Source organism: Anoplophora glabripennis, unplaced genomic scaffold, assembly GCF_000390285.2.
Source record: "Anoplophora glabripennis isolate ALB-LARVAE unplaced genomic scaffold, Agla_2.0 scaffold19, whole genome shotgun sequence".
Lineage (NCBI taxonomy): Eukaryota > Metazoa > Arthropoda > Insecta > Coleoptera > Cerambycidae > Anoplophora > Anoplophora glabripennis.
Window position 1 is genome coordinate 1003321 of NW_019416327.1, and position 18678 is coordinate 1021998.

Consider the following 18678-nt stretch of genomic DNA (forward strand, 5'->3'; position numbering starts at 1 on the left):
TAAGTTAATTTAGTTCTAAAGAAATGAAATGACACTCGCGCCCATCTCTAGTCCGTTCGTCGACATCGGTTGCGTTTATCGAATTCCTATTGGTCAGAATTCAAACTGCAGCCCTGTTATGAATGGAGCGTGAGTTGGACTATTCTATCATGTGCGTCGCCTGAGGGTATTCGTTACATTGACTCCTAATTTCCAATTAAAAGAACGACACTATTTTTAACCGAACTTTATTTAATAAATATGTAGTATACAATTTCTGATTTTCTAAATATTTTATAACGCCTAAAAATGTATGTACCGTGGAATTTTCGTGAATTATCACGTAAATTTCCGATGCATATCCGACACGCCACTGCATCATGGATAATGTATCTAGGTTTATGAATGACATATCTATGTTCAAGGTTAAAGACACAAATTGTCCACTCTCTGGTTATTATGAAACTAACGACGAACTATACTAAAATAGAAACAAATACTGAGTACTCACTTTTTTCGTAAATGGGATCAAACTAATATAACTATAATATTCGGACTAGCTGAACCCAAATCGAAAATCAGAATTCCAGGATCGGTTCGCTAACATCAGAAAACTGCATTAGAAAGCGGTTTTCGAGATTTGAAACCGACCTGAGAGTAAAACATATGATCTCATTGCACCATAACCCTACGACCCTACGACCCTATGACCCCATGACCCCATGACCCCGTAACTCGTTATTTGAACAATTTTGATCGCAAAAACTCACGATCACTGAATTACAGTCGAGCAAATGCTACTGCGCTTTTTCGATGTATATACAAAGTAAAAATACCCTGGGTGATTTTGTAACAGAAATCTGTATATTCCAGATCATGGGTCTACAGAAGCCTGCATGTCCCGGGTTAAGAAATTACAGAGTTACAACAGAACTAAAGTAGCTAGTCGATTCTTCAGATTTTCGTTGTTATAAATCCTCGCGCATCCAGGCTTATAGGGTTATGGGGTTATTGGGTTATGAGGTTATGGAAGCCTGCTGACTCACAATCATGTATTTTCGAACTCCTGATATACGAGATATGTGTTTCCAAAGAGTTTTGTGGATATACAATCTCGCTCACTCTAGGTCATGAGGTTATGGGGTTACAGGGTTATGAAGTTAGGGGGTTGTGGGGTTACGACCTAACGATCATGAATTCAAATGTTTTATCAATCATTTACTGCTCCAGTCAGATTGAAATCCCATAAACAACTTTCTACAGGTTATGTCTTGAAGATGCCTACTCAAATCACGAACTGAACCGGAAATTTTAACAGCGGGTACGCATGCTCATTTTTTTGGGTCGCAATTGAAATGCATAATTATCAGCATTGGTTTCGAGTACTAAATTGTGGTATGTATTGCTGTATAAAAGTTTGCGAGTTACCAAACTCTGCCCGTTCTTGAAATATTAAAAAAATATATATTTTTTTCCTGAAGGACCATTTACGTATCATGAGAACGTTGTGAACTTTTGTACTTATTTTTATCAGAAAATCCTTAAAGTATGTACATTTCCTCATAACCCACCCTATATAATATTAAGTAGGTAATTAGTATCAATTAATTAATTAGTTAATTAATTAATTAAATAGTAATTAGTCAATTAATATAATCTTTTAATCTAATTACAAAATTATTATGAATTTTGAAACAATGTGTGTTTTAAGTCTCAGTTGAGACATTTAAACTGAAATATGGTCTATAAAAATGCACAACCTTCTCTCTTTCTTTGATTAAATTATACTATTTTTCAGGTGACAGCAGCTACCGGTCGAAGGGTGAAACAAAAGGCATCATTCTTCCTGAAATATAGCTAATAAATATTCCTAGGTGTGGCGTAACTCTATCCCATTTTACTGGAAACTTCGGAACAAAGAAAATTAAGTCAACTTCCTGATTAAATGCCACCGACGGCGACGGTTTTCCTAACGAATGAGTCCGTATTACGGGTTCGAAATTATCTAATGGAAAATTAATTTGAAATAAAGTCAATCATTTTCCGTCCGGAATTGGTACCGTATTTTCAAGCACATAAGTTTATAAATCACTCAATTATATACTTCAGATTTAGCTATTTATACGTGTTAAAAAAATTATGAATTGTAGTTTCTATTAAACGAAATGAAAGTGCAATCATTATTATACAATTAATTAACTTCTGAGGTCTAAGTCGAAAAATGAAAATAAGAAAATTTTACTAGTACTATTTTTTGTAGTATAACAATGTAGATATTTCAAAAAAAGTCATAGAAAATAGTTAATAAGACGAAGAGAAACAAATAAAACAAATTCCATTCATAAACTTTAAACACTATTTAAACTTAGATTAAATGGTTTTACATATTTGTCATTTGTCGGTGTTTATGAAATGAAAAGCATCCACCATCCACCTGATATTAAATTAATTGTAACATACTAGAATAGTAATTGAACTTGACTACTCAAATGCTTAATAAAAACATTGCAAATGATACTGCACATAAAAAAGTTATATGGCAAGAATCGACGATCAACTATCGTAATTGAACTCTTTCGTGATGATTTGTACTAGGACAATGTCCGCACCCTAACTTTTTTCTCTTTTAGTCTTTTATATCCATGTATTGAATATTTCTTTATTTTCGTATATTTATGTTAGAGGTCGTTGACCAAATGACCCTATTTAGAAACCGCCACTGAGTCGAGACCAACTAGGTTGCATAAGTATATCGACGCATATCACTGCAGTACATTTGAGCTAAGGGATTAAACAATATAATAAAATTATACACACAAGGTGTAGCACAAAAATTAAAGTGGGAAATTTCATTTTCTAATAAAAGTCAGTTCCAAAGGGATACTTTTGTTTCTTGAATAATCATATTTGTGATATAGTTTTCGTGTTTTGAGTCTATACTATTTTAGAACGCCAAAACAAGTGACACTACTCGAAATTAATAACAATTTGCAAATCTAAATTTCGCTTTGTTTTAACTTTCGCAAGCCCATTTAAATTAGAGCGTGACCCAGATATGCCCAAAGCACAAACGCGAGATATAAATCCATTAATAAATTATTGTACTGTTTGTGTATGAATTAAAATGATTTATTTTTGGCTTTATCTGTTGAGGTCGTACGGATATGGGGTGTGTCAAAATGTAGACATCTTAGTATTAATATTTATAATATTGAGAATATTTTAGGTTAATATATTAATCATCCATATCTAAAATAAGAGATAGATGTGAAAGCTATTGAACTATGCATTTAAAAGTCGATGCATGTAGGTACAGATCCATTTTAGAAGAACTATATAGCAGATATCATCGTGTTGATAAAGGATGTAAAAAAATTGGCCAGCTGACATAAATACATATTAATGAATACTTGTATCTGAAAAATTAAATATTTGCGAACCTATGAACCCATTTTCTTATTTCTGGTCTGGTAGAATTTTGTCGGCGAAATATTGCAACGCTTTGTATATTTGAAGTACCTATTTCATTTCTAGAAATTCCAAAAAGTACACAAATTTTCTTAAGCTAAAAAAATATTAGATTGCAAATTTTCAATAAAATATTTTATTTACTTTAATTTTGAAAAATAATACAGTACTTTATTTTTTTTAAAACAATTCTAATAAATTAGTATAAATATTTGTTTAAAAATAAAAAGTTTGTGTTAAAAAGTAATACATTTCCATATTTTAAAAATTTAGCTCTGGAATTTTAAATTAAAAAAAAAGGATAAAAACCTGGCTGAAATACTATGGTACAAAATCATCTCAATGGCCTATACATATATATAGTATACATAAAAAGCTTATTTTTGACAACCATGAAGATTTTATTAATAAAGTGGTCGACAAATTTTCAAAAAATCCGAGATTATGTTTTACCTAATTTTCGTTGAATTTCTTTATTTTTATAGTTATTTATATTTTTTTGTATTAAAAAGGTTTTATTAAAAATATTTCTAAAAAAAATTTATTCTACTATTCTTATAATTTATATTTCTCTCATCCTCTGTCTTATCTTGCAGAAGTTTATATTGAAATCAAGTATAAAATAAAATGTTCAAAAGTATATTTAAGTATCAAACTGTCATCTTTTGGCAATATAAATGGTTCCCAATAATGTATTAAATGTTATTTATAACTTCAGTTCAGCGGTCCTAAAAATTTCTAGTTTTTAAATTGCATCGACTTTCTGCATTTGGCACCCCTGATGATATCAGAAAGTTTCAATATGCTCTAAGAAATATGACAAAAGATTTATAAACAATTTCATTTTTGACACTGACCTTAAAAGTAAAATGTTGCCCATTATAGGATGATAGTTTTTCAAGAATTAATTGTTCTGACCAATAGGTTCAATTCTGAGAATAAGCATACCCCAAAAAAAGAAACAAACATAAGCTATCTAAATATGAAACAGTCTAGGTATATTTTAAAATACATATACATAATAAATACATACATATAAATACTTATAAATGATTATAAGCGACGTGATCAGTAATATTGTTTGGAACAACAATTTTATTTCCTTCATGTAGCTCATTAAATTTCGGTGAAATTAAAAATTATTAATAAAGATCGAGGTTATCTACATTAAAACACAACATTCTGTTTCAAAGGCTGTGATTGATGTAATTTTCATGAGCTATCATTCAACCAATCAGCGATCGCATTATCTGGAGAGTAGACGTAAGGGTTTGTCATTGTTCATTGTAAACGAATCATTAATATTAGTAACGCCAAGATTTAGGGATTTTTCCTTATCAATACCAACCGTATATTGGGTTATCTTAGCTCGGCGGTCACGTAGCTTGTAAACATTTATGAAAGCACTGTAGAAGCGAAATATTATCGTTTTTGTATTTTTAACTGCATAAAGTGAACGAAATTAAAAAAACTACCTATAAACTACATTAATTCTATTATTAGGTATTTAAAAATTATTAAATAGAATACTAAAAAAGCGCACAATTTTTTATATAAATATATGACTAATTATCTACAATATTTCATCCATCAATCTAAAAAGGACAAATTTATGAGAATTTTTATTTATTATATGTATATCAGTATCTAGAAATTATCGATAAGCATTTGTCAATAAACGATTAGTCAATTTCAAACAGGTGCACGTGCCTATGACTTGCAACAAGGCTTTCAGTCATAGATATTTTCTAAGTAGTCTGTATTTCGGAATAAGATAGGTAAGTAACTTAAATATTACGTAAACTATTACGATATATCTAAAAATGAGCAATCACTTTATAATTCAGATTCAGATTATTCTATTTAAAGAGCTGATACACAGGGTGTACATTTGTACGCCTATGGTTGTTTTTGTTCTTAACAACAAAACAATATACATAATTTAACTACATAGTAACTTTGTTTTACAATTAGACAAAAAAACAATAACTTAAAAATTAATTGTTCTAAACAGAACAGCTCTTTTTTCTTTGAAATGCTACTGCGAATCAAATGAACTTACAAAATTTCCAAAATGATATTCAGCATTCTAGTACTCTTAGTGAAGGTGTCTTCCGGTATCTCTGCTACTGTTTAATATTATTGTAAGTATACAAGTTCAGAGAATTTTTACATTTATTTGGTTAAGTCACCAACTCAAGTTTCATAAATCTTTCGAAATAATATTTAAAAAATTGAAACGCCCTGTAACTGCAAATGAAGTAACAGTGGACTAAAGTATATTTGTCCCAATTATCATATTTTGTGTTGCGCTCCTTGCCTTCACTGAAATACATCCAGTGTAACTAACTAACAGAAACGTAAGTGTCTTATTTTAATTCAAACTAGAAAAGTATTTTTAATATTAATCTACCAAATATATGACACTGAAAATGTCACGTGCATAATGTGCAGAGAAATGAATGAATAGATTGACAATGACTGACTATTATTAGATTTATAAGGTAGTTTTAATTTATAGTACAATCTTTGTAAAAAGGAAATAAGGCGGTTTGCTAGACATTTAATTAAATTGAAATTATCAGTTTTATGTACCTACTCCGAATAAGTTCAAAGTAACTCCTAGATGCATAGCTGTCGCATTTTGTTCAATAATTTAAATTGGCTGCGTAAGGACCCATGTAGTGTTATTTTTCATATTTGTAAATAGCTTTATTAAAAAAAAAAATAGGAAGTCCTACCATGAGTCACAATGTTAATCGTCTCATTATGCAGATACCACATGCTGTTCACGCACCCCCATGCGTTAGTTAGGGGTCTGTACCCAGTCAGGATGTGGGGATTAAACTGTAAGTGCTCGGGCATATCCCTCCAATGAAGCAGTGTGGATTTTTTGTAATTTTTATTCTCCTCATCGTGTTCCAAGGAGTTATCCTGTTTGCTCGGCTTGTGACGGAGGTGCAGGTCGTCGGCTGGCTCAGTCATCCTTTTTTCGAGGTAATCCCGCCAAATTCACCACCATCATGCTCAAAACATCACCTCGACATCACTAACGGATAAGCGTTTCACTGGATCGGACTGAACTAACACGGTGACATTATTCCGGGGTGCACACGCGATTTTCTGAAACGGCGCAACTCACACCTGGCCGAGAAGCGTTACTAAAGCCACTCTATTGATTTTTCCGAATTTGGCGGTAGGCGAAAATTTTGGAAAACGTCACGGAAACGTTTCTTTAGAAATAGAAATCGGCAAAATTTCGCACCTGATAAAGTACAAAAGATAAATAACTGTACATAAAATACTTTCAATGATAACTTTCCTATTTCCAATCTTAATTTTAAATCTAAAAATGATGTATAGTATCCGATTAAATGGTTTCCGGACAAGTTTGCACCGTTGATAACAAATCATATACCTACTTACCGAGTACTTATTTCGTCGTTGCATGAAATTTTTTAAATATTCATATTCTTTTTTGATTGAGTTACATTAACTATTAACTATTTTAAGTGCAGAAACTAAGAACTGAAACATTTTAGAACTAACTAATAACTTGAAAAATTCGAAAAATAAGTAAATAAGTTAAATACCTATCTAAAATAATTTCTACAAACAAAAATTGAACTTTACATCTAGAAAACATGTAGTGACAAATTGATAGAAAAGTACTTACACAAATACCTACTATTAGGATACATAACTAATAGGAAAACTTTTTATCAAATCGATGAAGAAATAAAATGCCAATTTTCAAATTATAACTTTAAATTAAAGCTTTAAAAATATATTCATAGATGATGTAGAATAAATTCAATTACCAATGATGCATATAAAATATAAAATATACGGAGACGTAAAACTGGTTGCATAAAATTTTTCTGGATTGAATGAAACAAATTTAGCTCTTAATTTTTTTTAACAAACGCGATAAACGTAATCGTGAAACATTTATGAATCAATGTTTTACTTTAATGTTCACAAAGTATTAATTCGCTCAGGAATTTAGAAAACTAATAATTATACACTATTTAAAACTACCAGCAGCATAACTGGGGAATACTTCCTATTTGCGCAGGCGCAGTTAACGCAGTTACTGGTAATGTAGATTTCTTCAACGTTTGCTGAGTCGATAAACGCTCAAGAAAAATTTCTCTCCCAATTTCTCTTTTAATTTTATTAAAAGTATTTATAAAATTGTGTGTTATGTGTTAAGTGGTTAAATGTAAGAGTAAAGTAATTCAAGCAGCATCAGCTTTAAGGAAAAATTTCATACATTTCTTTCATGATTTTAAAATTGCATAAAAAGTCAACGACTTCACTGTCCAACCAATAGGTTGGATCGATGTTTGGCTTGTCGGTAGCTACAGAATTATTTCAAGGTTCTACTGAGAGGACTTGGAATTGTGTTTTACATATTGTTCATTTAATTTGGACCAAATTAAACCATATTAGACAGCCCAGAGTAAGTATATTCTGTTGAAATAAGAAACTAAATTGGCGTACGCGTCCTATAAGGCTCAATACTGTTAAATATCGCCAATTTTCTGGCGCCATAAACAATGAAAATGGCTGCCTCCTGGAAAGCAGTAAGAATATTTTTCTAGAATTATATTCTCCTAATTTGAAGATATATTTTATAATGGTTATTTAATAAATATGACATTCCTTATAAACGTCAACATTTATTTTTTCATGGATACCATTGTAAATTATCACGTCGACTATCAGGGTTGGCATAAATCTATTTAGACTTCAAACAGTTGAAAATTCACGTGTAAAAGTTCAAAACATAAATTATCTTCAAAGAATCATCAAATTTCCTGAACACTACATTTTTCATTGTAAAATCTGTTTGCGTATAGAGGACAAGATGTCCGTTTTAGACTTCTATAGGCAAGCTGACTACTCTCGAATATACAAAATACACTGTAACTATGATGTACTGTGAGTTCCAGGTAATAATTCTTACTTTACTAACGTTAACATATTTATTCTAGATGCCCAGATCTAGGAAGAGACATCACTCTCGATCCAAATCTAGGTCTAAGTCACCTTCTCGTGATCGAACCCATGAACGTGATGAGAAACACAAGAAGAATGATTCCCGTGATAAAGACAGGGATGGAAAGCGCAGAAAGATAGAATCGTATGATAGCCCACCACATAAGAGATCTGTTAGGTGAGTAAAAAATTTTTCTATATTATGGGAAGTTTGAGCAGGTAAACACTTTATATTTTATTTATCGCAGTAATTACGGTATAAGTAATTATGAAAGCAATTATGTAGAAAAATGTTTACTGTATTATCATTTACATATTTTTTACATTATTCCTGAGTTTCCCTCCTTTTCTTCTTGAATTTCCGTAAACTTTTATCACAATTCTTTCAGATGTTTATCAGAAATTAAAATGTTTGTCATGTTATGTTATACTTTTGCTTCACACAAAATTCAAGGATTTTTATTACACCACGCAATGATTTTGTGACCTTAGTTTTATGAAACACATACATATTAATATAAATAATTATTGGTTTATAAAAATGCATACATTACATCCTACTTTTTTATATATCACTGTTATCGATAATTGAGTTTAGACACAAAAAGTAGAGACCTACTCAGGTTTCTATTTCAAATCTAATAACTATTTTGGGGTACCTAAACTTGGGAAAAATTCAGATGGTCTTAATAATTGAATCGGTTTTAAGTCATATACTTTTTTTTAGTTCATTACATGCTTTAATTTTTTTTTTAAGCCATTTTTAATCAGTGGTCTTTATTACGTCAGAAGCATTTCACTGTAGTCATACTCGTATAGAAAATATAATTGAATATTTAACTGGACACTGGAAATTTTTAATAATTTGATTGAATTTTGGAAAATTAAATAAACATAATTTATGAGGTTAAAAACTTGTTCTCTTAAATTGCGAATTGAAAAGGTAAATATTGTTTTAGCGTTATTTCATTATCATTGGTTAAGAATTTTAAAGCAAAAATTATTTTTAAAACTTATTTGTAGTCCACTTCTATGAAACTATTAATTGAGTTTAGTTTTAAATGATTACAAGCCATGTGACCAGTAATTTTATTTCCTTCACGTTCGCAAAAAATTAAAACAGTAACATCAAGATTACATTAAAACACAACATTCTGTTTCACCGGCTGGAGATTGATGTAATTTTCCACGAGACTTTATTAAGCCAATCAGCGATCACATTGTCTCAAGTGTAGACACAACAGTTTGTCATTGTTCATTGTAAACGAATAATTATTATTGATGACGCTAAAATTTAGGACTTTTTAGCTGACAGTACCAGCCATGCAATGTTGGGTTGCCTAAGCGCGGTGGTCACATGGCTTGTAATCATTTATAAGACTGTGCTATCCTTTTAAACGCAATCGATTTAGTATGTTTTGTTTTCAAATTCTTCAATTTGTGTTTTTCCCTCATAAAAAATTATATTGATTGAAGTTAAAAATGACTTACACGTCTCGAAAAATTACACAATATAAAATTTTGACTTGAACATTTCCATCTATATAAAAATTGTGCAATAATAAAAATTATTATTACTTTATAATCAGTTGAACATAAAATTCAGTAAATATTTATTTATTAAATATTGGCTCAAATATAAATTTAAAATAGAAATCAATATATCTACCTGTATGAGATTATGAGAAGCAGGCTACATTTGAATGGTGAATATACAAATTAAAATAAATCGGATAGTTATGCAAATATCTTTAAAAAAACTATTAATTTGTTATTTTGGAATATTACATTCCAATAGTTGGTCATTTTGACAGTTTGTTTAATAATTTTTTGCCTTTATCTGTCCAATTAATCGAATGTGTGTTCTCAATCCTATTTTTAACTCTGAAATACCTAATATATTACGGGAAAATAAAATTTTCGTATAAACTTGCTATTACATTTTGCATATTATTAAACTAATGTTTATTAAATGAAATAAACTACTGTTAGTCTATCTTGAGCTTTGGTCATAATTAAATGGTGAATAAACAAAATATGCTGTGTAGATTAGTCAGTTATGTGAATACCTCAAAGACTAATTTATTGTACTGGAATATTGTTCCTACAGTTTGTCATTTTGACAAGTAAATGATTTGTTCAATATTTTCTATTTGTCTATATGTTATCGAAAAAAAAAATTGTTAGTTTTTGATAGCTAGGTATTTTTGACTTCTGACATAATACATTATTACAAAATAAAATTGTGCCAGCAATTATTAATTTCGCGTTTTATATAATCGTGTAAAATAAATATTTCTCCTTACAATTCCTTTTTAAATGTATGATTTGATAAATGGATTATTTCATTTTAAAAACTTCACGCAATAGACTACAGATGGCGGTACCGTTCAGTAAATGAGGTTTATAAATAAACTACTTTTAATTCAAGTATGTTTGGGCGTATGAATTTGCAATAAATAATTAGTATTTACTAAACGAGAACGAGATTTTCGCATAATTACTTTACGAACAAGCAATCAGAAAAATGTGAAGAAACATTTAAGTTTGTAAGAATATATATATATATATAGACATATTACGCATCATTACGAAGCCGAAAAAGACAGATTCATCCGATATTATGAAGCCCACTAGGTTAATACGAAGCCCTCCTTCGGGCTTCGTAAAGATAACCGTGTATAAAGTCAGAAATAGCTATTATATGATTATAGGGACCTGTAACAAATTTTTAGGTAAGGCTTCGAATTGGCGCATTTTATGGCAAAATACACGCGCCATAGTTCACCATACTGATCTGCAGAGGGCGCGTCAGTCAATCTGTATATATTACATACATATAAAATAGATCNTAGTGTGTTGAAGGCTAAATATTTTATATTTCAAAGGTGTACCTTTTGACCGATATTAAAAGCGTGGGTTAGTATACGAAACGTGAAACTTAATATAGGCGCTAGAGTAAAATTGTAAAATTCAACCTAAGGAAAGCCAGGTTAACCTCATTAATTCAGCTGTGTTCATGGTAATTGTGTTAAGAGGTAATCAGAAATAGGACGCTAGCAGTTGATGAGACATTATTTTGGTGGTTAAAAGCAACTTATCCCATTGCGTATGAATTGTTCAGAATCCGAAAGTCCGAGTGGAATATAAACACAACAAAGTTGTATGTAATTAAAGTTCTGTTGACTGATGTAAATAACAAGTCAGTCAAAACTGAAAACTAAAATATTTCACCGTGAATCATGAAAAAAAACTCATCGCGCTAAAATAAGACAAAAGCCACGCTGAAGTGGGGTCGTGTAGAAATCCGACTTCTTGCCCACTGAAATGACGTCACAGCTGTAACTTACATTATCAATACGGTTGTATTTGTAACATCTTTATTTCAAATTTTTTAAGGCATCCGAAAAATCGGGTTTTAATAATTAACCCAAGTAGTAAGATTGTTTCTCATTTTCTTTTTTATATATTTTTTTAAGATTTGCGTAAAATACTTCAACCTACGTTTAATGAATTTGTGCAATAAAAAGAAAATATTTCATTTCGAATTATCGCATTGTATGACGTACCTAGTTTGTGGAGGTTTACATATTAGAACTCTCTAGCTACTCTAAAGACAAATACACAATCGATTCCACGATACCGATAGACATCGGGAATTTCAGCTTAAATTCCTCAATAGAATGAGATGTTGCATTTGCGTTTCGTGGTGATTATAGCTGTAGATTTACATTTAAGGGACTAGGCGCTACTATTGGTCATTGTTAGCACTGCCCACTTAATAACATAATAATACATTATAAAATTGTCAAAATAATTGTGGAAATTTCTAATTCTGAAGCTTTTAGTGCAGATATCATTATCCCACATTATTTTGGCATTCTTTGTTTTTTATTATTCCTTTAGTAGGTATTTTATGTTTGTATAACATTGAATAAAATATCACTTTTTTCACGTACTCTTAAAAAATAATTTTGTTTTACGTAAAAAGAATTTATTTAAACTTTCCTGTTTCTTGTAGTCTAAAAAAATGTAAGTAATTAAATAATTAATAATGTGTACACATTTAAATATGCATTTTGCAGACAATAAAAGTAACCTCGTTTTGTAAAAGATGTACACAGGGTGTATCTAAATAACACCGAAAAAATGTAAGGCGCGATTCTCTGATGAAAATTAATAGGGGTCTTTTAGTATAAAATTTTTTTAAAAATCTCCCCCGTGAAAAGTTACGCCCCTTGGGCGTTGATTATTTCAACCCCTTACAAAAATACTTCAGGATTGAAAAAATTTCAAAAAGTGCAGTTTTTTTGACAGATAATGTTCACCAAGTTTGGTTTCTTTAGTTTGATATACTTAATGGAAAATAAAAAAGAAAAACAATTTTTTTAAAATTTTTGGTGGAGCCAAAGACCCCTATTAATTTTCAGCAAAGAATCACCCCTTACAATTTTTCGGTGTTATTTAGATACGTCCTGTATATTCCTTTTTAGAATAATTAAAATATATATTTCGACGAGTAATATTGCCCATTGTTTTGTCAGTTTAAATCTGCATGTGATTAGAACTAGCTGATACAATTTAATGAACGAATGAATAAAGATTTTGCTGAAGAAATAAAAAATAATAGAAATATGTACTTATTTACAACTGTTTAAATTTGTAAACAAATTTCTTGAACGAAATTCCAAATTTCGCATAAAATTCATGTACTGCTTACTGTTAAATGATATTCTTTAAACGGAACAATAATCGTTTTTTGTGCAGAGTGTAACTAAACTGCTTAGCTAAATTTTAATTGCCAATTCTACATAACAAAAAGGCCGAGAGCAATTCGTTTTTCTAGTTATGGGGCGTTAAAAGTTAAAATGTGTGATATTTTTTAATTACAAGAAAACAGCCCATGTGATTCTGATTTTATTTGTTATCGTTTTAGTTTTTGATTGCCTAGTTTTTGAGGTGGATTCCAAAAACGTCCTAGGAAAATTTTTACTTTGTTTCGAATTTTTGTGAATTACTGCAATCTGTGTTATAGTCGGTAATGATTAAGTATCGTGCACTGCTGCAATGCTGGTGAAAGTTCCAAGTATATCAAAATCATCCGATAAACATAACATTTTGGATACAAGGACAAGCGTAAGATGCAAATTATTAATTCGCATATTGTACGCATTGTCCAATTATCGTCGTTGTGTAGAAGAGTTAGACGATGTTTTAAAAAGCAGTATGCCTTTCAGGAGAAACCAAGCCTTCCCTCTTTTGCGCATTTGAAAATCAACGCCAAACTCGGTTTCTTTCCGCATTATTTCGCGCATATGTTTTCGAATTTTTATGTAAACTGACAGTTTTCCTCATATTGTTCATGATTGCTCAGCCGTTACATAAGTGACAGGAAATCAATAAGTCCGTTATGAAATAAAAAATGCAGTTGCAAAACGATGCATTTGCATGCAACTTTGGACGCCTCTACACCTTTAGCCTACTTCTCATTTTGAAAAAAACAATCGCAACCTGCTGCTCGCATTTACCGGACCTTGGCACGATTCCTCCGTGAACATAAAAACGATATATTACTTTAAATATGGAACATCACAGGCAGAATGTACTAACAAATTTGTACATAAAGCATGACCCGGGAATGGTAATTTCTGTAACGCTTTCGATGTAACAATGACATACATTTTTTTTTAGACTACCAAAGTGTATCCAAATTTAGAACAAATTTGTTATTCAATAAAAAGTTGAAACTGACTCACATAACTATGTTTAAATTGTTGGTTAGTAAAGTAAATGTTTCCAATGATTTTATTTTTTGATATAACTAGAATTTTGGCGACATTTTTTCTGTTGCCGCAACGTTCCTTGCGATTGATTTGACTTGAAAAGTTTGTTACCTCATCCTGGATTCGATATGGTATAGTTTACAGTTTTTGCAATTAAAAATCGTTGTGTTGTTTTTGAATGAAAGTGGAATAACTGTTGCCTCAGTATTTTTTGCGGCAAGGCTTTAGAATGAAATAATTTATAATAGACTTGATTTAGAAACCGTTGATGCGAATACGAATAACAGAAATTAATGTAAAGCAAGATTCCACTAGACTTGAGTCTACGAAAGCAGCATTTTGCTATAAAATTTTAGATTCTTAATAAATTTAATGTACTCATTACATAATTTCACTAACAAATTCTCACATTCACGCATGATTCATGGATTATAGTAAACAAATTCACTTGGTAGATATGTAAATAGCTGGTAGATCTCCTATCTCTATCATGGATCTCTTGTATAAAAGTTACTTTCCATTTTGATGGCTTAGTTTTTCAAACTACCCTCTTTGGCACGTTTCTATAGTCCACAGGCAGTTAAATTGCGTTAAGAGAAATTTAAGCGAGAGTATCTTTTCAGATAATCGCTTATAGGTAAGGTATGTATATTAATTAGACGAGAATAAAATGGACTGTAAATCACTTATTTGTGCGACTAACAACAAATTTTACAACCGTTCTAAGAGCAGACGCTTCAACGTAGAAAGTACGCTCTTTTTTTCGGTTTTGTATGCTAGCGGAGTAGTTTTATGCGACAAAATAATACATTGTTTATACCGATAACTTGAACCTTCTTCGAATTTTAATTTAGCAACGGAACAGCGTAGAAAGCTTTATTAAAATTAGTGCAACCCAAGACACAGCGATAGGTCATTAGTATGTGGTTTTTAGTTCATTTTCTATAAAAGTCAATGTTTACTGTTAGAGACGTGGGAAGATTTTTCTTTCGACACCTCGAATTTGTTTTAAATGGCCAGCAACATATTACGTCAGTACAATATATGGGAATCGGTTAGCTTTGTTGTTGATGGAGTTACATGACTTGTGTAACCTTGAAGGATATCTGATGTGATACTTCTTGCAGAAATGGATTTTTATCATTTGTCATTGCCATCGTACCTGTGCGCGCCCAAAATTAACTTCTCAATTTTTAGAACAGTGTAATTGTTTGTAACTGAGAGACGCAATAGTTATACAGGGTGTTTCGTGGAGAACTCTACACGAGGTAATGGCAGAGTAGGACGCTCTAGACCAGGGGTCGACAAGTAATTTTAGGTGGGGTCCGGATACTTTTGAAAATTTTTAACGAAGTCCACAAAAAAACTCACATTCGTTAGTAATTTTTTATTTTAATTTGCACTCACAAATTTAATCTACCTACTAACCATTAAGAACTCAAATCAATTACGCAATTGTAGTAGAAATGATAAGGGTGGCACTCAAACGTATTATTATCAATAGAAAACAATTTTTTAAATAATTTAATTGAGTAATTTATACTTTCAAAAAATTTTTGGGAGTCCATTATTTTACCTTCCACGGTCCGGATCTGGACCGCGGTCCGCCAGTTGCCGACCCTTGCTCTAGACGACTACGCATTGATCAGAGTTTTGTTTTTTTTTTTTAAATTTTAACCCAACTGTTCTCATTTCTAAAGTATTGAAAAGCTGATTAAAAAAATATATTACCAGAATTTCATTGTTAATTCAAAAGTCGAGAATTGAGAAAATGTTTACAAATAAAAAAGTATGCAGGGAAAACTGTTAAATGATGATTTAAAATGCTCTCTTTGGAACTATGATTTTTTTCAAATTTTCTTAAAATACAATAAGAAATCGTGATAGCATTAATATTAGCCAGACATACGAAAATGTTCAACAAAGCGCATGAAACACTTGAGAAAATATACACAGTGAACTCTTTAGAAATCGTGTGATTTTTCCAATACCGTCCTAGATTTAGTTCTGACATCAAAAGTCTAAAGTCTAAACCTTCAGTATGTTGTACACCAAAAATAAATTAACACAAATAGATTAAAAAAACCAAAACCATATAACCAAAATACGTTGCTCCACTATGCAAATACAGGGTGTCCCAAAATATGTGGGCAATCTCTCGAATTTATACAGGAGACGTTAAAATTACCTGATTACATAAAATTACAAGTTCTTATAAAAAAATTTCTTTTAATAACTTTTAAAACACTGTAATTTAATTATAATAAAAAAACAAATGTAAATAATAGTAGCATTTTATTAGATAGGCACAGAATGCAAATATCGGTTTATTTCTCTTTATGGATGTAAAAAAAAAATCATATTAAACAGAAATAGTTTTTTCTCGAAAACGGTTCATTTTATCGATATCAACAAAGTATCTTTTTTGGTGTAAGGTTCATGCTATCTAAAAATGTTGTGCCTTTATCATAAAGGGTGTAAAAAAATGGACATTATGGTGCTATCGCTAGTCCGTTCCTGGCAAGCCAAATAAGCCAAATTGTTTTCATGGGTCAATTTTTAAGGAGTCTTATCTGTTGTTCATCGTATTAAAAAAGAATTAAATTACACAAAGTATTTTAAAGGTTATTAAAAAAAAATCTATTTTCAGGGGCGTCTTTTAGGGACCTGTATATCCGTAGGGGGGGCTCTAGGGAAAATTTTTATAGGGACTTGTCATGTCATTTTAACGTTCCCTGTATAAATCCGAGAGATTGCCCACATATTATGGGACACCCTATATTTCTCAATATTTTCAATGATTCAGCACAAGAGATTCCATTGGTAGCAAAAAATTTTGGGTGTACTCTTTGTTCAATAACATTATTCATACTAAAAAATTAATAACGAATACAAACTACTTGACAGATCGTACTCAAACTTCACGTCAGAGTGCTACCAACTTTACACCAAAATATAAATTTAAATCTACTTTACGGCTAGGAATTTTTAAATGACAAATTCCGGATACTTTTTTGACAGAATCTATGTATCATTGTAATCAGAGAAATGAGAACAACCGAAAAAATGGGTTTTCATGGGTTTCCATTTAAAAAAATAAAGTTTAGTTTATGTCTTCGAAATACAAATCAATTGTTTTTTATAAATTTTGCTCCCAAAAAAAAATTCCTAAACCTTCCGAGTTTACCATTTTTACTGAAGAAAAATAAAAAATACTGAGAAAAGTAAAAAATATAAGGAGGTTATGACAATGGCCCTCTACAATTTATGAAACCTCCCGTATAAGACTAGTTGTGATATTGATAAATATTTTATCGGAGCCGCTTTTCTGTCTGGTTTTCCAAATTTATTAGAGCTGCGTAGGCGGCAAACGTGGAAAATGGACGAATCATAGATTCTGGAAAAAATGACATAAAAATAAAATCGGCAGTCTTGCCAAGATTATTCACGGACAGTGACGACATTTGAAAACACAATGAACGTTCGGTTGAAAGAGATTGAGAAGTTACAAATCCTTTAAAAAGTATTTACCCGGTAAAGTATAAATCATGTTGTTTTATAAACAACTATCTCGTTTTTTCACCAGTTGTAAGTTGAAATTGAAGTTGAAATGTATATATGTATTTTTCTCCAATATCTACGCCAACTATTTTTTAAAATTTCTTACCATAGGAACTGTTTAATAATAGAAAAGTAAGTACTTGTACTTTCCTAGGTTCATGATACTTGTTGACAGAAAGTGACATTATTTGAGGTAATAATATCCTTATTAAATTATTAATTTTGTCAAGCATTATTTTTTTCAATAAAAAAATCCGTTATTAAACCCTTCTGTAAATCTACGGCTACACGTTTACGTCATTAAGGATTATCCCTAGCGAATGGAATCAAGTCAGATAAAATAGTTATGAATTTGCTTTTCCGGTAAAGGATTATGTTGAACCTGATCAATCCCTCGGCAAAGTTTAGATATCTATTTCTCGTTGAAACGAAATTGCCGTTTATATTCTATAAATACTACTATCTAAAATTTTAGTAAATTGGAGTAGAATAATGAAACTCCTTTTTACTTTTGGCGTACCATATTGTAACTTAGGTAATTTTTCTGATGCAATATGAAAATGGCACGTCTTTTGAATCGTGCAACGATGTACGCAATATTTAACGCGCGGATAAACGCTACATCTAAAGTTACCTTTATGATTCTTGAAATTATTTACACAAGACTTATTTAACTGTTTGTTAACGTTCAGCACGCAAATTGGTCAGATATAATTGAGATTAGTTAGAGAATTTGTAATTTACATTTGAAGATTCCACGACGGAGTCGTAGCAAGTCTTCAAAGCGTAGAAACTTACCGTAATTCGTACTTAATTATCGTTGATTGATTCTTGCATGTTCTGAGATAAATTAGGGATGTATTTAAACGTGTGCAATTAGGTT

General features: G+C 30.7%; 2 protein-coding genes across 2 annotated transcripts in view; one reads left to right on the forward strand and one right to left on the reverse strand.

Annotated features, from left to right (window-relative positions):
• LOC108914831 (progestin and adipoQ receptor family member 4) overlaps positions 1 to 6502 on the reverse strand; it is a 20470-nt gene extending 13968 nt beyond the window's left edge. Inside the window, exon 1 of the mRNA XM_018720732.2 lies at positions 6189 to 6502. Coding sequence (XP_018576248.1) covers positions 6189 to 6432 — 244 coding nt within the window. The 5' untranslated portion in view covers positions 6433 to 6502. The remainder of the gene's footprint in view (positions 1 to 6188) is intronic.
• Positions 6503 to 7580: 1078 nt separating this feature from the next.
• The window catches only part of LOC108914845 (chromatin assembly factor 1 subunit A), a 76610-nt gene continuing 65512 nt past the window's right edge, over positions 7581 to 18678 (forward strand). The window contains exons 1-2 of the mRNA XM_018720758.1: positions 7581 to 7912; positions 8448 to 8629. Coding sequence (XP_018576274.1) covers positions 7793 to 7912; positions 8448 to 8629 — 302 coding nt within the window. The 5' untranslated portion in view covers positions 7581 to 7792. The remainder of the gene's footprint in view (positions 7913 to 8447; positions 8630 to 18678) is intronic.